Source organism: Haemaphysalis longicornis, unplaced genomic scaffold (genome assembly GCF_048455015.1).
Source record: "Haemaphysalis longicornis isolate Haplotype H1 unplaced genomic scaffold, Haemaphysalis longicornis Haplotype H1 scaffold_6, whole genome shotgun sequence".
Lineage (NCBI taxonomy): Eukaryota > Metazoa > Arthropoda > Arachnida > Ixodida > Ixodidae > Haemaphysalis > Haemaphysalis longicornis.
The window spans coordinates 58984450-59005182 of record NW_027526407.1 but is presented as its reverse complement, the minus strand read 5'-3'; the positions used below and the strand labels follow the sequence as shown (position 1 = coordinate 59005182).

The window sequence follows — 20733 nt, the reverse complement described above, 5'->3', positions numbered from 1 at the left end:
TCACACCATTTTTAAGAAAACACTATTTCTCATAACATTTTCTTTCACAAAAAAACATTTTTAACCCTCGTAAAATGTTTTCCGCTGCGTTAGACTTCTAAAATACGAGTGCATTTCTCTTTTTGCTCATGACCACCATCATGCCTAACACATTTAATTGCCTTTGCGTTTTTGCATGTAGCACGGCCCGCCCAGTTAATGTAATTTGGTATTTGGTATATTAAGGCCTGAAACACCTAATGTCATTTTTCGTGTACATGCGGCACGGTTCTTAAAGTGCCTCGGTGGATGAAAAACCAACGTTTCCGTTGTTGTCCTGTACAGAAAATGGCCGCCACTGTAAATTCGCGCCAAAGGAGAAAGCAGCAAAAGCAAAGAGAGAAACACTACCACATTGTCAAAGAGGTCTCTGAATAAGTTATTGATTGCCAGGGAAAGGTATAATGCTTTGACATTCAAAGCACTTAGGCAGACTTAAGTGCCCCGAGAAATTTTTAGGTGCGGAGCGTCAATGTGGCATGCCTCGAAGCAAATTTCACAGCTTGTGGGGTGCAGTTACGAAAACACCACAGTGGTTGACTGCAGACCCTCTTGAATGTAAGGGATATGATAACCCTGTTAAATCATCTTATTCACAATCATCAGTGGGGCGTTTGTACGTGTCAACATTTTCGACCACCTTCCCCCTCCCCAGAAAGAACCTCAATATTGGTCAACCAATAAGTTTTAAGAAGTGGAAAGTTTGTGTCTTACGAGGCATGTGCCCGTATTTTCGCGCGTATAACCCGCACCAAAAATGCGAAACTTTCAGTGGCAATGTAGGAGTGCGGATGATGCATGGGGTTTTTCTTTTAGTACAGTTTCATGGCAGTACGCGTTGTGCTGTGAAGACGACCTTGTATACAGCAGTGAGGTCTGCTGCTCAAGTGATAGCTCTAGTGAGAGCAGTGACACTGAGTAAATTGTGACTTTCGCCTTGTAGTCAGTGTATTCTACTTGCTAAATATACGCTTCTTCTGTCTACGTAGTATGTGATGTGTTGCTTGAGCAGTAGCTTTGGTGCAGCCTTTCCGGTATCAAATGTTCGGGCTATACGCGAGGATTTTTTTTTTTCTGGTTGGCTGAAAGTTGGAGTTCGGATTATATGCAGGGGTGGGTTATACGCGCAAAAATATGGTGTGTGAGACGTAAGCATTCTCACCAATGTCACCGTCAGATGTCATTTGAGTGGCTTACCTAATCACACAAAGTGGCACTCGGTGGTGTGAGCATAGATCCAGACACAGGAGCCTGTGGTGCTGAAGCCGTGGAACTGAGATTGTTGTGGGAAGTAGTCTCGACGAATAAATTGTGGCTCGCCGCTGGAAATAGTTTATCAGTGCGCAAAACTTTTTTACTCTTAGTATCGTAATATGAAACATGACATTTTCTTTTTGTAGCAAACAGCAGTGTTTTTTTTTTTTTTTTTTTTTCCGACGAGGTTGTACGAAGAAAGGGACAGATTAACCATGCGCTCTTTCTTTAATTAGAGATGTGAAGAGTCCCTTGCATCAAACACGTTTCGTGTGATTGAGCCAATACGTATCTTGCCGATACGCTTTGCATCTCTTGGGAAACCTTCAAAGGGTTTTTGTCCCAAATTTTTTTGTTTGTTTTTTAATCATTGTTCAACCGGTAATTTTGTACTTTAATTTTGTTTTAACGTATAAATGTCGCTTGGCCCGTAAAAAGGAAGTAAGTGATTTTGAGAAACAAGAAAGGAAAGCAAAATTGCAAACACGCAGTGTGAGTTGGTTTGTTATGACACAATCCAGCAAAGTTCGTAGGCCCTTTTGACGTCACTTGCATCACCTGCTGGAATGGTTAGTGCCGCATCAATTATGTTCCTCCGAAATTTTTGCTCAGTTTACTCATACATGGCACAGGAGTTCAGTTTTGCTCGTTTTAGACAGTATATTTGAGGCTATCAGTAATCGAGTCCTCTTTCAGGGGGCGTTGAGGCCGAAGGAAAAATTAAAGCCGATCCACTCAATGTGAAAGCTGTCGGAAGTGCATAGCAGTGATTCGCCATAATGGGCTGTATACAGCGCCGTTATCCACTCACTGCTACCACCCCATGCAATTCAAATTTCCCTCCTTTGCAGTGCTCACGTGCCCCCTGCCGGAAACTGCGCCAGCAGGAGTTCTGTTCTTTTTGCGCTCGCTTCTCCTCCCGCACGTGCCGGCGTTGCACTGCCACTTTTTTTCGCTTACTATCGTAAAAACCAACCCAGCGAGCATTTCAAACTAAGTGAATGCGGGCGCTGCGGGTAATTACGTACTTTTGCCTCAAATGTCCCTGCAGTTTTCTTGGCGCTAAAAAATGGGGAGATGTATGACAAGCGCCAGCGGTTCACAAGTTTCGAACGCTTATGACAATATAAACCGCTTGGCTTTCGAAGCCTCTGGGTTACGCCGCTACGACAGCCGCTACGACGGAACGCCGTGTGGCTCTACTTGGGTCCAGTGAGCGAGCTACGATGACAAGGCGAGCCCCTAAAGTGCTCTGTATAGAAGGCCCCCCCCCCACGCTTTCTCAGCTTTCTGAATCCATGCTCAGAACTGATTGCGACTTGTAAGCCAGCCCTAATCCCTTTTGAAAACACAAGTTCCACCATGAGAAACAGTGGTGTGCACATTCTCTCTCGCACTTACATCCTGTTGTGGTCTTCAAACAACTTTGCAGAGGAAAGAAGGAGAAGTGGTGGCGTTCACAGCGGACACTCCGGAATCTGCTGCTGTTGAACAGAAATCGTATGATGGGACAGGGGACGAGGCCCTGCCTCCAGCGAAAGGCGACTACGAATCGGATGCAGATTCGTCTTCGGCAGCGACACCGAAGGAGGAGACACAAGTGCCGCCACCAGAGCCACTGCCGCGAGAGTTAACAGAAGAAGAGAAGAAAGGCACGTAATGTCCGTTAATTTTTTTCAGCCTTAGGTGTCTCATTAAATGCGGAGAGTGACCGTAGTATGGAAATTAATTTTTTGCTGGGTGCCTGGGCACAGCGACCTTCTGGGGAATGAAATTGCTGATAGATCGGCTTGTATGGCCACACTCCGAAGTGGCGTAGAAATACCGCAGGTCCCATACCAGCACATGAAGCCTCTTCTATGAAGGAAGCTCCGGCAGCGATGGCAACAGGAATGGGTTGAAGAAATCCTTAACAAATCACGTTGAATAAAACCACTGTTGGGTCTATATACTACAGAAAAACGAACCAGATTTACTGAAATATCACATGTACGGTACTCACTCTTACCTATTAAAAAGCACACAACCACGAGTATGGAAGAGATGTGGAGGACGGCTCTCAGTTCTCCATATCTTAATTGAATGTTTAGGATTTGGAGACGCTAGACGCTGTCACTTTCCGGAGATTTATAAATATGCCATTGCCTTACACCCTTCGCAGTTTTTAGCAGCGTAACCTATGTTTCCCACGGATTGCCTTTTAACTTGCATTCGAGATATGGGATTCTTAAAACTGATTGCCTACTGGGCAAAATTTCAAGATGGTATATGCCAGGATCTTTGCGTTTTTTGACGTTTTGCACTCAGGGCCTTTTACACCCCCCTACCAATGATTCATTTTCTGGCCCCCTCACATCCTTGCAAATTGTATTGTATTGACTGAAAGACCAATCACTCTGATGTGGTGCTCTTTGGCCTCGATGCCCTTGTGCCATAAACACATACGTACAACAGGACATTAGATCCCCGTTAACCCTAACTCAAAGGGACCATTAAAATTTGTTCTGAATTACCAGAAACTCGTCTTAAGCGGATGTTTTTTGCATTGTGGACGTTACAAGAGAGCGCGTGTTGTTTGTCTTAACCGTGGAATTCATCTTAACTGTGTTCATTTTCGTAGCTGGAGTTTACTGTATAGTTTGAATACCTTAAATATTTGTGATCGCATACTCTTTGAATGCCTGTCTGATGGATGACTCTGGAAGTGCCTGTCGGGGCTATGGCCTGAGGTTTCGGCCAAGGGCATGCGTCTGAAACCTGTGTTCATTGGAAGGTACAGATGCAAGTATTACGTTCTGTGCAACGTGTTGCAGCATTTTAAGGAAAGCTTACTTTCGTTCGCCGCTTTGCAGTCGTAGCATTTTCATGCTGTGGTGTTAATTGTGTCTCCTTGTGCTCTTTTGTGTCGTGCAGCCAACAGCCTTTACGATGCGGGAAAAACGTTGCTGAACTCAACAGATTCGGACAAGAGAAAGTAAGTGAACCCTTTGTTTAACACCACGAGGGATGGAGGGAATAACTTGGAATCAATCCGTATTAATCCGGATCAATCTGGATCAGTTTCTTTATGCACATATTGTGTGAAGGGACTAAAAGAAACAGTAGGGCAAGTTCATGTAAACAGGGTAAAGAGATGTCAGTATGTTCATTGTGTGGCTTGTTTTGTCTGCCTGGCTGGTTTTATCCACTTGTTGATTTAAAACGAAAAACCTGTTCAAGGCACTGAATTCTTTTTTTCTTTATTCTGTTACCGGCAAGTTCGAAATAAACCAAATAAGCTGTTTGAGTGGTGTCGTGGATTCAAATTTGTTGGTTGTTTAGCCACTGCATTCGAAAGGCCTCTCTGTGGCTAATTTTTAGAAAAAAGGCATTAGCCAGGGATAGGCATTAATGGGGGATAGGCACGGTGGAATGGCATACTACAGGAGAGAAAGCGTGTGATGACAGCAAGGAAGGGGCCACTGGCAAAGTTTGCACATCATGGTTAAGCTATGCCACGTTTCTTATCCGTGCATAGTGCTGTCAACTCTTCAGGGCACCCAGTGTGGCAGAGCTTTTACAGAACGAGTGGCTGTGATTTGATTCTTCAGTAGCACTGTCACTGTCCGTGAAATGTATTAAAGGGGCCATGAAGACAAAATACACAAGTTTGTTTCATTAAAAAGGCTGCTTTGTAACCATAATAATAATAAGATTGTTGGAAACATCGAACAAATGCGGGAGATTTTAGGGAAAACAGTAATGGTGACTCCTCTTGGCGGGTCCTTATGACATCAGAGTGTCTTGCTTCTGTGATTTGTGGCCACTCACCATAGCCTCACGGCCATTTTGAAAGGTGTTTGCAAGTCTAGTCGATGGTGGTTAGGGTGGACGATTGAGTAAATACTCGTGCTTGATCGCACAGGGCCTACGAGCTCCTGGAGCAAGCGGCTGACTTGGGCCACGCGGCCGCCCAGGAGGCGGTGGGCGAGGCGTACCTGTTTGGCGAAGGGGGGATTGGCCAAAATGTGACCAAGGCGCGGCTCTACTTTGAAGCCCTGGCGGCGGTCGGCTCGCCGGCCGGCCAGATGTACCTGGGCTTCCTGTACGCCATCGGCTTGGGAGTCGACTCGAGCCAAGCCAAGGCGCTCGTGTACTACACCTTCGGGGCCCTGGGTGGCAACCCCTTTGCCCAGATGGCTCTCGGTTACCGGTACTGGTACGGCACCAGTGTGGTCACCAGTTGCGAGGCGGCACTCACTTATTACCGCAAGGTGGCCAAAGTGGGTGAGTTTGCGCACGCACTACCTGAGGAACGAAAGGAGAACGTTATCTCAAAGATTGTGAAGAGAATATTATAGAGCACTTTAGGGGCTCGCCTTGTCGTCATAGCTCGCTCACTGGATCCAAGTAGAGGGCGTACCGTCGTAGTGGCGTCCCACAGAGGCTTCGAAAGCCAAGTGGTTTTTGTAGTCGTAAGCGTTCGAAACTTGTGAACCGCTGGTGCCTGTTATACATCTCCCCGTTGTTTAAAGCAAAGAAAACTGCAGGTACATTTGAGGTACAATATATGTAATTAACCGTCAGCTCATGGGTTCATTTAGTTCGGAATGCTCGTTGGGTTGGTTTTTACGATAGTAAGCGAAAAAAGTGGCAGTGCAACGCCGGCACCTGCGGGAGGAAGAGAAAGCACATAAGGAATCCAACTCCCGCTGGCGCAGTTTTAGGCAGGTGGCGCGCGAGCACTGCGAAGGCGGAAAATTTGAATTGCATTGGGTGGTAGCAGTGAGCGGATAACGGCGCTACAGCTCATTATGGCGAATCACTGCTCTGCACTTCTGACAGCTTTCACATTGACTGGAACGGCCTAAATTTTTTACTTACACTGGCCCCTTGTTTCGAATTGTAGATTTGTTTGCTCTCTAACTGCAAATAGCTGTCTCTAGGTTCGACTTATGAGTTGCTGAGAAAATAGCATAGGTCTTCATTGCAGCCATATATTTGTAAACCCCACCTTGATGATTTCCTGTGAAACATTTGATTTTAGTAAACGTTAAGGGACCCTGAATAGTCGAGATGTTTTGAGATTCTACCCCACTACATTATGCAGTGTTGCAGTCGGAGTCTAAAATATGCGCCATCACCTGGCACACTTAAATGCATTTTACTTGTAAACAGCTTGTCTTAAAAGAACCGTAGGTATGAAGTAAAATGCAAATTATGTGACGGGGTTGAGCTTACGTGCAAGGTTAACGATCCATTTTGAGTGCGTTTTCGCGTCCAGTCCAGCTGATGTGCATTGGTTGGCACAGTTGAAAAAGAGCTGATTTACTGAAAATTGTATAGGTTCTGTGTGACTGTGGCGTCAGGCTCATTGTGTGCAGTGTGACCGATTCTTGTCTTCTACTGCTTGTACGCCATGAAGTTTGCCAGACCCGGGCTCTTGCAGCAGTGCAGGGGGTGATGCTGGATACGAGCTCCAGATAATGTCCAGATAATGTCCAAATACGAGCTCCGGATAAATACTCCAAATAATGTTTGGTAAACATGTTTTGTCACTTATATTTTGGCATTTTCCTGGCTCCAGGCGTGAAAATTGGTATGGCACAATGCGTCATCATCATCACGTGACCGTAGTCCTAATGAACCCTTTCATCAAATGGGACGATGGTGTTCAGAGGGAAAGTGCATGTGGCCGCTTGTTCAGTGGTGTTGCTAGTTGGAAGAGGAATTTACCTTGGATGCAATGCTTGTTGTGCGCCTTGCTGCAGTGGAGAACGACGTGAACAAGGGCGGCTCGATGGTGATCCAGCGGGTCCGGCTGCTCGACGAAATGGAGAACCCCGGCTCGTCCTCCGGGCTCATCGACGACGACCTCATCCAGTATTACCAGTTCCTCGCCGACAAGGGGGACGTGCAGGCTCAGGTGGGTGCTGGGCGAACGGCCGTGAGGAAAATGCCAATGGTGTTCGTGTTTCTGGGACAATAGTGGGTTGATGAGTGATTTCGTTTTTCCTGAATACATGTGAACAGCTAGAGGAGGCAACAAACACTCTTTCATCTTTTGTTCGGCGCTTGTGCTAGCTTGGCAGGTGGGCAGTTTGAAACTGGGCGGAGGGGTTCCCTACTAAATGCTGCGTGCTGCTACAATGTAGACCATTACATAACGTAACAGCTTATAATGCAGGATCGGATGTAACGCGGGTTCGAGTTTTTGTGACCCCCGGGTTTGCCTCCCATAGAATTCATAAGCATACCGCTTAAAACACAGTTGCCCGAGGCGCAAGAGCATTTCTATTGCGGTTTTTTGACGGGTCTGCTGATCGACCGGCGCAGCTGGGGCATCGCTTTAGGGTAGCAAAAAAGAAAGAAAAAAAGATGGATTCAGCCATCCAATGTGGCGCACTCGCTTATCTCCTCCAGCTTACACACATAAAATATAACAGGCACCCTTTAGTTCACATTCTGTTTGCACTCGTGTGATAACCACAACTTCCCTTGCTCTCGGCGCACCTCTGAAGATAGCGAGACGCCACCCTCCACCCAGTAAGTTGTTGCAGTTACAACCTTGTGTAGATAGGCTACCACAGTTTTGCCTTTTCAAACACCTGGAGATAGTGAGCTGAGCCAGACGCTTTAGGTTTCCACTACTTTTACCTTGTGCCGGCAAGCAATTGCCTTCTGCATCGCAAATGCAAGGCGGGATGGAACCAAAAAGGAAATCTGGCTTGCGTTCTTATCCCGTAGTCTTGCCGGCATAAGCCGGGCTTTTTCCCTCCCTGCGGCATTCGTTCTTCTCGATGCTAAGAAATGCAGATGCCTCAACACACAAGCGTATACGTTAAAGCGGCGCTAGCTGTTTGTAAGACCGTGCAGCCACTTCTGATGGGGAGAAAAACAGATGAAATAAAGAACGTATCTGTTTTTAAGTGGTGTTTGCTTGAGTGGGGATAAACTAGGAGTGATTGAAACGTAGCTTGCAACATGGTTGGGTTTGCGCATGCCTTGTTTATAGTGCTGTACCACTTGTAGTGGGGCTTTTCACGGCTTCCACGACATACATTATAAGCGGTCTTCACTGTGCATTCGCATTCACGGCTGTCACAGTCAGCCGTGAGTGCACCCTCAGTGGTGGCCCAGTGGCTGAGGCCTTGTGTCGGTAAATGCGAGGTCACAGAGTTTGGTCCTGACCGTAAAAACTCTCATGTTTACAAGATTTCAGTGTGCAGTTATCGGATTTACATTTGTCCGTAGCCCTCTACTGCGGCCTTTCTTATGCCTAGCTTCAGGCATGTAAAATCTGTTAACACTATTGTCTCTTAGTGGTACACTTCCTGCAGTTGTGTCAGTCCATAAATGGGGACTGGCCAAGTGTGGATAGTATCTGTGCACTACGTGTAACAATTTCAATCAGGCGATTGGTCAATCAATCAATCAATCAATCAATCAATAAGATCAGTCAGTTGTTCAATCTCATAAATCAACTGTTCAATCAACAGATCAATCATCCAGTCACTCAATCAGTCCATCAATCAAGCAACTAATCACTCAATCAGTTTGATCACCCAACCAACCAGCCAGCCAACCCAATCCAATCCAATCCAATCCGCAGGTGGGCCTCAAGCAATCGATAGATCAGTCAGTTGTTCAATCCCATCAATCAACTGTTGAATCAGCAAATCAGTCAATCATCCAGTTGCTCAACCAGTCCATCAGTCAAGCAACTGATTGATTGATCAGTCAGTCTGATCACCCAACCAACCAGCCAGCCAACCCTAACCAATCCAATCCAATCCGCAGGTGGGCCTGGGCCAGCTGCACTACCAGGGCGGGCGAGGGGTGGAGCAGGACCACTCGCGGGCCCTGGGCTACTTCACGCAGGCGGCCAACACGGGCAACGCCAACGCCATGGCCTTCCTGGGCAAGATGTTCCTCGAGGGCGGAAAGGTGGTGCCCCAGAGCAACGACACCGCCTTCAAGTACTTCTCCATGGCCGCCGACAAGGTGAACAGGGGCTGGGCAGTGCTTTTGTAATTAAATCCCGGGGGAGTTTCTACACACGTACTTGACGAGGAAGCCTGTCTGTCCGCATGTAATGCCTGGTGTGTCGTCCTTCTGGTGCAGAAGAACTTGGTACTAGTAAAAGGCCCTGGGGCCTTTACACCTTGACATCAGACGCCAAATATTGCCCCTGAAAGATGTCTTCCTGGCAGTGCTTTTGTGCTTAGTGGTGAAGCCGACCTAATGGGGCTGGGTGTACACTGGTTCCTAAGGGGTGCGAAGGAAAGTTTGACATCCACCTCAATGCAACCGAAAGGAAAGCTGTACTTTCCTTTGTGCAGCTTACTCCACCTTGGGGATTTCCCCTAAATCTGTTTGATTAGCGCTTCCTAGGGAAACATGGTGCCTGGATGAGGTATTCAAAAAAGAACTTAGGGCCTTGATACTTTGATTTCAGGCTGCTCTTGCATCCCCTCGAGAAACATCTTCCCAGGAGTGCATTTTTGTGTAGTGGCAAAGCCAACCTTAAAGGGGCTCAGTGTACGCTTACACATTATCCAACAGTTGTCACTTTGGAGTTTCTGAACTTGATCACGCATCTATATGCGCGCTCGGAAATTTACAACCCCCAAATGCTTTTACTTATGACGGTTGCGTACTTGTATTTGCTGCTGTCATTCTCCAGGGCAATGCGGTGGGACAGAGTGGCCTTGGCCTCATGTATTTGCACGGCAAGGGAGTTGAAAAGGTGGGTGTCTAGTCTTCTTGGGCAGAACCTTCCTAGGAGTGTTTTTTGGGGTGATAGTTGGTACATTTTAACCTTAGAAGGAGTGTTTACTCTTGCGGGATAGTTGTTAAGGTGGATTTTAACCTTACAAGGAGTGTTTTTGTGTGGGATAGATGGTACATTTTAGCCTTACAAGGAGTGTTTACTTGTTGGATAGTTGGTTAAAAAAGCCTTACAAGGAGTGTTTACCTGTGGGATAGCTGGTACATTTTAACTGTGAAAACACTGCGCAACTTAGGTTTTCAAGCATGATAAGGAGAAGGAGACAGATGAAACATGCTCACAGAAGCACTTTCTTGTGCTTGTTTAGTCTGTTTCCTCCCAATTCCCATCTTTGTAAATCTAAGCGGCGCAGGGTTTTCGGAGTGAAAACCTTGTACTTTAGTTCATAGTACTTGAACTTGGGTGAGGTAGTCAAAGAGCAATGGGTTTGGCGGCCTTTCTGTGATGGGCTGCCTCTTGCCGACACTGTTTCCCCCCCTCCTTTCCCCTGCGTTCAGGACTACAGCAAGGCGTTCAAGTACTTTACCCTTGCCGCCAACCAGGGCTGGGTCGATGGTCAGCTTCAGCTGGGGAACATGTATTACAGTGAGTGCGATCGGTGTTCTCTTCTTCTTTTTTTCCTCTTTGTATGCCACTTACCAGCCGTTTTCTGCTGCTAGATTACCTATAGTTGAAGCAAGAATGGCTAATGGTATTGTGCTGAGCTGAGAGCTGTGAACTTTCCGACCCAAGTGCGTTCTTTTTTTTAAAATGAAGCTCGTCTGTGAAATCATGGCCAACTGCTACAGTGCAGCCACAGTTGTTTCTAACTCTGCATAAATGTGCAGTTTATTCGCTGTGTCACTATTGCTGAGGGGTTTGCCACAGAGCCCAATAATTGTTTGGGTGTACCTGCCTTCACAGTTGTGGACTTGTAATTGTGCCTGTCATTTCAGTGCTACCAGTTGGTTTTTCGTGGCTTTTTTTTTTTTTCCTTCTCCTTTTTCTCTGCATCTTCTTGCGTTTTTCTTGCTACGCCTTGCAACGTCTGCAGCGAGACGAAACTGGAAATTGCACCGGCAAGCAATCACTAGAATTGAACTTTTCTCTTTCGAATGTGACTGTTTCGTTTGAATTAACCTTTTCGGCCCTGGTGGTCTCGATTCACGCCATCAATTAAAAGTTCCTCTAGTGCATAGAGAAATAAACCAAAACTGGTAGTTTTATCGGGAATTGTTCTTCATTAATGCCTATTGCAACGGATATCACTGTTGTTTCATTTTAATGAAGCTGCACGCTACAAAGAAGCAGCAGCTCCAGTGAAGACAAAATTACGACATTGAGGCTGAAAAAAAAATGGTGGTCTGAGTTTTATTCCCAAGGTTGCAAATTTACAACTACATGCTTTATGAAGCTCTTTTTTTTTTTTTTTTTTTTGGTAGGTTCATGTAGTCAAAAAGTTTAGGAAAATGTGCAAGAGGGATGTCCCTGCTTGACATAAAATTTTTAACTGCCAGATGCCCTAAATAATTGCCTCATTAATAAAGCTGTTGTTACTTGCACTTTCACCTCTGTTGTTGCTCGCAGTTGCCTCCATTTAGTGTGTGTTGTGCAAAAGCCTTGTTGACGCAAGGTTGGTGCCGTTGAAGCACACGTTTGGTCCTTCCCCGGATGTTGTTTCTTGGCAGACGGCCTGGGCGTGCTGCAAGACTTCAAGACGGCCATCAAGTACTACACGCTGGCCTCCCAGTCGGGACACGTGCTGGCCTTCTACAACCTGGCCCAGATGCACGCCACGGGTACCGGTACCGTCCGCTCCTGCAGTACCGCCGTGGAGGTGAGCAGGAGGGCTCTTGGGACTATTTTTTACCTGCTAGCAGCAGAGAAGCAGCAGCTGCCTCTCTCGTTTCTTGAAATGATTTAGCGCAGAGTTATAGTCAACATACACCAGTTGCGGAACTCCCCATAGACCCCACGTATCAAAAAGCGTTACCATTTCTTCCTAAAGAAAGTCGAGGAAATGCAAAAGCTTTCTCGCAACAAAACACGTCAAAAGTGCATAAAAAAAAAAAACTTTGTAATAGTGCGTCCAATCGATCGTGAAACCTTCAAAGCCCCAATTCCCAAACGAATAATGAACCCATGCGGCAATTTTTCACGCACTAAGTGCATCTACAAACGATCTAATGTGTACCGATACGTGCTTTGTGAGATGAAGGTATACTATTGTACTGCTTCTTTATGATCTGCACATGTATTGTCTCATCTAGAATCACTCCTTCACGATGTTCAAGTAACCGTTTTGACACAGTAGAAGCATGGTTTCATGCACGCACTGTGTGTCCAGAGATTTTATCAGCTTTTTGGTCAACCATCCGGTTTATGGGGAAGTGCGTTAGTTCTTTGACAGACAGGATGCTATCACTCTCACCAAGAAAGCTTTCGCTTTAAAAGCAGTTTGGGGCATGCTGACTAGGCTGCCATCTGTCGACAGAAAGTGGAAGTGTAGCAGTTGAGTACTTGCGGCTGCTGCCGGAAGTCATAAATGGAAAAATCGTGGAAACAAGCAAACATTGCCAAGTTTAATGTTTCCACATTTGAAAAGCAAGCTTTATTTTATCACATTCTGTTGTTAAAAATGTTTGGCAAAGTCCAGTGGTTGCTCCCTACACTGCACCAGTACACTCGCTTCTCGGCTTCAGCGAAGTTGGGTTGCTTGCACCACCTGGTTTCTGAAACAGAGTTCGGCAACTGGTCTATACTGAAGAACTCTGAAATAGTTGGTACATTTTAACCTTACAAGGAGTGTTTACTTGTGGGATAATTGGCACATTTTAGCCTCACCAAGTGTGTTTACTTGTGGGATAGTTGGTACATTTTTAGTGTGAAAACACTGTGCTGCTTAGGTAGACTCGGAGGGCCTACCGATTGTTTGTTTCTCTTTGAGTGGTAGACACATTGGGGGAGGGTTCAAGTCAAAGAGGGTGAAGTTGCACTCGTTCCCCTGTCCAGCTCTTCAAGAATGTGGCGGAGCGCGGCCGGTGGAGCGAGAAGCTGATGCAGGCGTACTCGGACTACCGGGACGGCCGGGTGGACACCGCCCTGGTGAAGTACGCGTTCCTCGCCGAGCTTGGCTATGAGGTGGCCCAGAGCAACTCGGCCTTCATCCTCGACCGAGGTGAGCGCTCTCCCCTCTGGCTTTCGGTTGCTGAAGCGAAGCTGCCTGTGTCTCGCTTATGGCTTCATGTGCACCGCAAAACGCACTGCAGGAAAGCCAGCTTTCTCTGACAATGATGATGGTCGTGGGTGAACTAAAAGAAGAAAAATAACGCTTCCTGTGGTTGCAATCGAACCTGGGTCCCTTGCTCGCGTTATGAAGCAGACGTCTATTCGATTGCGCCATTCCAGCATGGTTGAAGCAGTTTGGATCTGGAGAGAGGCGCACGCACGCGCAAAATTAGACAGAAAAATCATGCACCCCTCTGTCAAACAACGACGATTGTTGATTGCGAAGCTTTCTTTGTGCGAAATGAAATGGCAAAGGGTAAGAGTCAAAGCCGCTGCGATCATCAAAAGTCTTAAATGTGTGCTGGTCAAAGTCAAAGCTCAACGGGTTGAAGTCCAAACCGTCTGCGAGTTGAAGTCCAAACTTAGACGACCAAGGAATCCCTCATGAGAAAGCTGCATGTTCAACCATTGTCGTCGTTAGGTGGAGGAGTGCATGATTTTTTGCTGTCCATTGGGGTGCGGCCGGTGTAGAATTGCAGCCATTGGCATGGCCAAACAGGCGAATTTGCTTGTGTCATCTAATTTGTTCTCATTTAGAAATCTCAACAGGCAGAGTCCAACTCCTAGAGTCTCGGGCAGCTTATTAGAGGCGATCTCGGCATCTTTTGAAAGGGTCACCAACCGTGTACGCACCAAGAATGGCCTGTACAGAGTTGTGGAGCGGCTGATCAACTTGGACCCCTTTTCGAAGTGTTCTTGCATGCGTCTGCACCTCGTGAGCCTTTTGGCAGTGCTCCGCTAATCGAGTGTCCATATGAACAGTCAAACCATGCCTGCAACGAACCAACCAACCAACCTGCAACCAAACCATGCCTGGAACAGAAACTCCAAATGGTTACTACGTATTGTGAAACTTATTTGTGAGATGTGTCTCCATCTCCATTTTCCCCTAGCCCAAATGAGGGCCCCAGGCCTCCTTGTAGATAAAGGTAGTTCATTCATTGGTTAGTCGGGTCAGCGCAGGCTTTGATGTGATAGGAGGAGGTGTTGCAGATTTATCTTGCTGTGGTTGCACACCCTGTGCTGTAGATAGCGTTTGATTTGTAGTTTGTTGCATCGCTTATCATTATCAGAAAGGGGCTGTGGATGATGCGCAAAGGAACAAGTCTGCGAAAAAGACAAAGACGAAGATAGAGAGGACAAGGTCAACTTATTTGTGCGATTGGATGATGATGGTGGTGGTGGCAGTGGCTTGTGTTGAAGTCTGCCTTGGATCGCGGGTGACGTCAGTGTCACTGTCTGTGACTGGCATCTCAAAAGGGGCTTTAAGTGTGTTGCGTTGATTGCTGCATTCTGGTCTGACCTTTACGTGGAACATTAGTCGTTAAATTGCCCAACTTACCGTCAAGTGTCTAAACAAATGAACAAAAAAAACTGCTGCGTGCATTGGAGGCAAACAAAACATGGCCGCGAAAAAGTGAGCTTGCATGAATGAAACTTAAGTGCAAACAGACAGTGCTTTCCTTGTCTATTTCTGTGTCTGCTCCTGCATCCCTGTGTCTGTTTGCGCTTAAGTTTCACTCATGGATGTTCACCAACTAGCTTGTCTCTCTGTTTTGCTTCAGTGAGCTTGAACGTGCAACTTGAAGTTGCTCCACCATGTAAATCGTGATGCTGTTCTAGTGCATTTTTGTAATTAGGTGGTTGCGTTTCAATTTTAAGAATTAGTCGTGCTTTTATTTCACGCAACACTGAATTTATCGCATTCGGGCCCACTTGTTAGTGTCTGCAATCCACTTTTCGGCGATGTTGTCGCAGCCACTGCGTTACTGTGTTTGTGCACTTGTCTTAGTTGTTTTGCCGCACAATCTCAATACTTGGGGATTGTAGATGGTGACAGCAGGTGAAGTGCCAAGTGTTCCGCCTCTCTTCTTCTGTCCAGGTGAGAGCAGACACTTCCCGAAGAATGAGACCTTTGCCTGGGCACTGCTCTATTGGAACCGGGCTGCCACGCAGGGTAAGGGAAGACCACTTGCTTTTGCCCTCTTTTGGGCCTTTACATTGTTCTTGGACTTGAATAGATCACAGCTACTAGATCGAAGTCAAGCTAATTAAGATGTCTGTGTATGGCGACAGGATGAGGCAAGGAAGTACCAGATGCAAACGCTGCTGCTTGTTTGACACGCACTTGTTTGTAAAGTAAAAAAAGGTGCAGTAAAATGCTAATCTGTTCACAACCCACAATTCGCTTGCAAAAGCAGTCGTCACCGCTAACCTTGTTGTAGCCGTGGAAGCCATCACTACTGTTGTTTGCATGTTTAACTCCTTTCCAGCCACAGCCCAACCTTTCTAATGTCTAATGTGTAGTCAGATGTAATCTGTTCTTGAATTCAGGGTGTGGCTGGTAGCCTTTAAGTGAGTCCTAAAGTGAAAACCATCTGCACACCCATTGTCCGCTCACAGCCATGTATCAAATAAAATTCCGTAACTTCACGGACACATGCTCCGTTTACTTTCGAGTGCACCTGTACCTACCACCGTGCAGTGCGGTGTTTCCTGCTCCCCTCCTTTTTGCTTCATTTTCTGCTTGTTTGTAAGTGATCGTCACTTGCACCTTTGACTGCTAACTGCATTAGCTCTTTTCCTGTTCCCTTGTTATTGTCGTAATGGTCCCTTAAATATACGAACGGCACAGGCTACTCGGTGGCGCGGGTGAAGCTGGGCGACTACCACTACTACGGCTACGGCACGAACATCGACTACGAGACGGCGGCCACCCACTACCGCATGGCCTCGGAGCAGCAGCACAATGCGCAGGCCATGTTCAACCTGGGCTACATGCACGAGCAGGGCCTGGGCCTCAAGAAGGACATCCACCTGGCCAAGCGCTACTACGACATGGCCGCCGAGACCAGCGCCGACGCCCAGCTGCCCGTGGCACTGGCCCTGGTCAAGCTGGGCCTGCTCTACGGCTTTGCTTACCTCAAGGAGGTGAGAAGGCCCGGGGGGGGGGGAAGGCGTCTCAACGTTTTACTTGTTCCAAATACCTACAGTGCCCGATGGGCATTACTGTAAGAATGCGCACACTGGCCTTAAACCAAAACAGTTTGTTTTTACAGTTACGGTGATGAAAATTGGGGTACATATCTAGTCTTGCATTCTGACTGTAGATATAAGTTTTGTTTCCGTGTAAAACGAATATATTCAAATTTGTTTGGATTTCTATGATCGATTTTTTGACAGCCTTTGTAAAGAAACTGCTGGAGGAGTGCACCTGAACCAGGTACCAACGAACTGTGCACAAACCAAGGAGTGCAATAAGACTGACATCATCATTCTATCCGGTCTGTAGCATAAGTTATGATCAATTGAAGTTTGGGATTGAAAAGTGGGAACCAGAAAAACCGGTTTTGTCTTTTTCAAGCCCAAACTTCAAATTGTCGTAACTTCTGCTGCAGACCAAATAGAATGATAATTACCGTCGTTGTTCCCGGTGTCAAACAAAATGGAACACGAAATGCGACCTTCGTGTGAAGTTTGAATGCGAACAGAGCACTGGTTCGCTCCGAAAAATTTTTTATAAGTGTTCCAATTATCGTCGCACCACCCTGTATACCGTATTTATTTGAATCTCGGCCGGCCCCGATTCTAAGCCGACCCCCGAAAGTCCAAAGCCACGAAAAAAAAAAAAAAAAAACTTACCTCAAATGTAGGCCGAACAAAAAGGCGAGGTCAGCGTTCACAAAAAGAAAACACGTTTATTGAACATAAAGATGCGGTACTCATTCTGAGTCATCATCGCTGCCAGCCTCTGAATGCCAACCTCGTTGCGGCGCACACAAATATCCTCTCCCGTTGCGTCCTCCAACGACGGACATTTTTTTCATCCACGCCGAAGTCCCGCTCGGCTTGAACGTTCGACGACAACTCCGCGGCTAAAACAACTTTTCTTTTATAAGCGGCACTATAATGGCACCGCTTGTTTGGTGCCACTGCGCTGTCAAAACCAAACGCCACACCGCATGCAGGCCACTGTCCGCACAGTTCAAAATGGCGGCATCAGGAGGCAGTGCCCCAGTTATGGCCCCCTTAAGTGGCTACTGGCTTGTCTAGTAATGGCTACAATACTTTCTTTTCTGGGTGGCGCTAGCTGCGCGGCACTTCCCTCAATTTCACTTGGAAATTGGCGCGTGTTTCAAAATCCTCGAATCCAAGCCGACCCTGGAGTTTGATATATCAGTATTTCAAAAAACTATCGGCTTAGATTCGAATAAATACGGTACTGTCGATTTGAATAGGCGTGGGCGGGGAAGTGTCAACCATTCTGTGGCCTGTGAGTGACGTTGTCTTGTCAAAACTAATGAAAAACCGTTGTCTGTGTTGCAGCAACAGTGGGAGAAACTGCTGCCCAAATTCAGCCCGAGTGACGCCCTCGGTCCCGACTGGGACCTGTACGTCATGACGGTCATGGCCATCCTTCTCGGTGTGCTGGTCTACTTCCGACGGGCGTGAAAGACGACGACCCGGTGGCGCCCTCTGTCGAGAAATACTGCGCGCGACTGGAATTGTTGGCTCCTCCCCTCCTCTTTCGGCCGTGACACGTTAACGCCGCCACGTTGGGTGCTTCTTCGCTCGTGTTTTTTTTTTTTTTTTTTTCCCTCGAACTGCTGAAAATCAACAGACTGCTGCTAGCTGCTAGTCGACTGGGTGGGGGAGAGGCTGTCTTCCTCCTTCCTTCCCGTTCAAAAGCCCAGCGCGTGTGTGTGCGTGTCACGTGACGAAGGTGACGCCGCCGTGAGAACAACTTACCGTCGAAGGGTGGTACGAGTGTCGCGGACGTTTGCGGGCGGAGGAGATGGGTATGTTGCTGCGGGTGTTTTTTCGGAGGAGGGGGTAAAGATTTTTTCTTCTTCTCTCTTAGTTGCACAAAGGAACGAATCGTGTTGTTTTGAAAAAAAGAAAAAAAGTTGCGAGATTAAAAGTGAGAAACAATTGTTGGGCAGTGTTTGTGTACTCTGCGTGTTGGTGTCTTTTTTTTTTCTCTCTTCGTGGACTTGCCCGATGGAGCAAGCCTTTGCGCTGGCGAGGACCTTGAAAACTGATGTTGGTCTTCCACAAACTCTAGTGTGATTTGCACCATCTCCTACCTTGCACCACTGGTGCAAGCTGCACCAGTTTTTTTTTTTTTTTTGCGTTTTAATAGCCCAAGAAAAACTATAACCTTTAAAATAATAGTAAAGGGGGTACATATGCATATGCCGCTTGGACTCGCACTTGCGGAGGCGCGAAAGCTGGCTTCACTGCAATAACACTATATATGCACTGGTGCACCCTTTACAGGAAGCGCAGTTTTTTTTTTTTCTATTTTTTGGCTAACGCCACCGGACCAAGTGCAAGCTTACGCAGCTTTGCTGCTAAAAGAAAAAAGAAGCAGAGCCAAATGGCTGTCTTCTCGGTGACTTTAGAAGCACGTCTATACGTCATTATGAGCTTGCAAGTCCAACTCCATACACCTTAATAAGGAGCTGTATTGTGATCATGCAGGATCCTATTTGTTTTTACACCCGACAACAAGCTTACAGAAGCTGTAGAGGCTTTACGTAGAAATGCTTTGCATTTCAATAGTGCACACCTATTCATTAGGAAAGCATTTGAGGGCATAATTTTTTTTATCCTGTTCAAAATGCCGCCTAGGTTGGAGGTTCTTGCACCAGGAACTACTATCTCCCAGCTGTTTTGAATGAGCGGTACAAAATTTGCTTCCGACCAGTGGCCATGGCATGGAACCCTTTAGGCGAGCTCTAACATGGGATGTGCGATTCCATTCCTCCAACAGCACAGTAATATTGAACGTTTGCACCAATTTAGGGACCATCATTCCTCGAGAAGCATGTCTTTCCATCCAGCGCCTAATCATGGCAAAACACCGCCCTTCAACAACGCATAGTGAACAGCTGTTGGTGGTAGTTCACTGTTGGGGGTACTTCAAGGGCAACCTCCTGGCTTCCAAGCTTAATGAAAACATCATTGCAGTAGCTTCTTTCTTATACCGCTACAAGGATTGCCAAGTGCACTTTGCGAAGTTGACTGTCTAGAAATCGGTGACCCGAGAAGGATAACCTGTCACTGCAATGATGAAATCGCTGTTCACGCGGTCGGTGCGTTTGAAGGTAATTTTCAACGGCCCTGGTTCGCTCCTCCAGGTTTGGCCCAAGGGTAATAAAGGGCCCCTTAAACACTCCCTTGAACGTCTGAACCAGTCCTTGAACACGGTGAGTAGACAAGACTCTTGCTTAGACTTTGTGGGCAATGAATATCTGCACCACCTTAGCTTCTCACACTGGACAGCTCGAACCGCAAAGATTGTACCCACTCTTCCCTCCACTTTTCAACGTCCAAAACATTGCCTCCTCTACATCACAGCAGCCACATTGCTACTGTTTACCAGCAGTTTTGGAGTGCCTCGTGTATGAAGAAGAGTAAGCGAAGGGAGTGGCAACGTGAATTGTGTAGTGTTCCGGGGAGTACGTGACAGACTTCTGTTTGTCAGCCTTGGGAATATCCTAATTGTGAGCAAAAGCTTCCACAATACTGCCAGAGGTAGGAAGGAAAGAGAAAAGGCATTAGATTAGCCCCATTGCAGGGTTCCCTAATTACACAGCCTGAGCTTAACAGGCCAAAGTGTCGGGCCAAATTCCTGCTCTGGTTGATGCTACAATTCCACCTGGATAAAACGAAGTAGACAAAAATTCACAATTTTTCGTTACATGCAAGCTTCGAGTTAAGGCTCACGTGACTGATGCAGAAACGAAACCAAAATGATAGACATCAGGGACTGTGAACTCGCCCTTGAAGGATTAATCTCACAGTGAAAAACTGCGTTATTTGTGCCTGCTGCTTTCCCAAGAGCTTAGTAACTACACGACATTCTGAAGAGGCAAGGTCACCTACCCCCTATTCAGAAACGTAACTAAAGTATCACTTTTGTCTTTTGACACTTTTCGGTGCCTCGCGCGTTTAAGGGGCAAAACCTACGATGAAAGGGCACTTTTTCGCGAACATGATGCTTTTTTCCACACTCAAAATTAAGAGGGTGATAGCTTTGGTACTGTACCGGGCGGAGACTGCATTTAAAATTGCGAGCTTATCTTGAAAATAGATAACTTTTGATTTTCAGGCAGCAGAACTCGTCACTGACGAATCGAAATAACAGACGGCAGTGGAGACGCGCGACTACACGCCGACAAACAGGTCTAGCACCTAACCACCACCGCACTCGCACGTGAAAACACATGGTAGTTTGAGGTGCGGGCAAAATTCGCTAAATTAGTACATTTCCCCAGCCGATTTTTCAGGGAAAGTGCAAAAAACTGACTCATCAGCGCAGCAAATTCGTAACATCAAGGTTAACCGTCGCAACACCTTTGTTACATAGTGGTCACAAAGACGCGAGTTTCAATGGG

The 20733-nt window shown here is 46.7% G+C and overlaps 1 protein-coding gene across 2 annotated transcripts in view; it reads left to right on the top strand.

The window, feature by feature from the left end:
* LOC144142762 (protein sel-1 homolog 1-like) overlaps positions 1-17784 on the top strand; it is a 31958-nt gene extending 14174 nt beyond the window's left edge. Inside the window, exons 4-15 of one of the 2 annotated variants that reach the window (XM_077674464.1) lie at positions 2726-2945; positions 4207-4267; positions 5198-5559; positions 7044-7198; positions 9073-9276; positions 9959-10021; positions 10561-10648; positions 11731-11879; positions 13055-13220; positions 15213-15287; positions 15966-16261; positions 17663-17784. In XM_077674464.1, the coding sequence (XP_077530590.1) occupies positions 2726-2945; positions 4207-4267; positions 5198-5559; positions 7044-7198; positions 9073-9276; positions 9959-10021; positions 10561-10648; positions 11731-11879; positions 13055-13220; positions 15213-15287; positions 15966-16261; positions 17663-17782 (1959 nt within the window). In that variant the 3' untranslated portion in view covers positions 17783-17784. Of the gene's footprint in view, positions 1-2725; positions 2946-4206; positions 4268-5197; positions 5560-7043; positions 7199-9072; positions 9277-9958; positions 10022-10560; positions 10649-11730; positions 11880-13054; positions 13221-15212; positions 15288-15965; positions 16262-17656 lie in introns of both variants that reach the window. The other variant, XM_077674463.1, reaches the window with a different exon arrangement.
* Positions 17785-20733: the final 2949 nt, after the last annotated feature.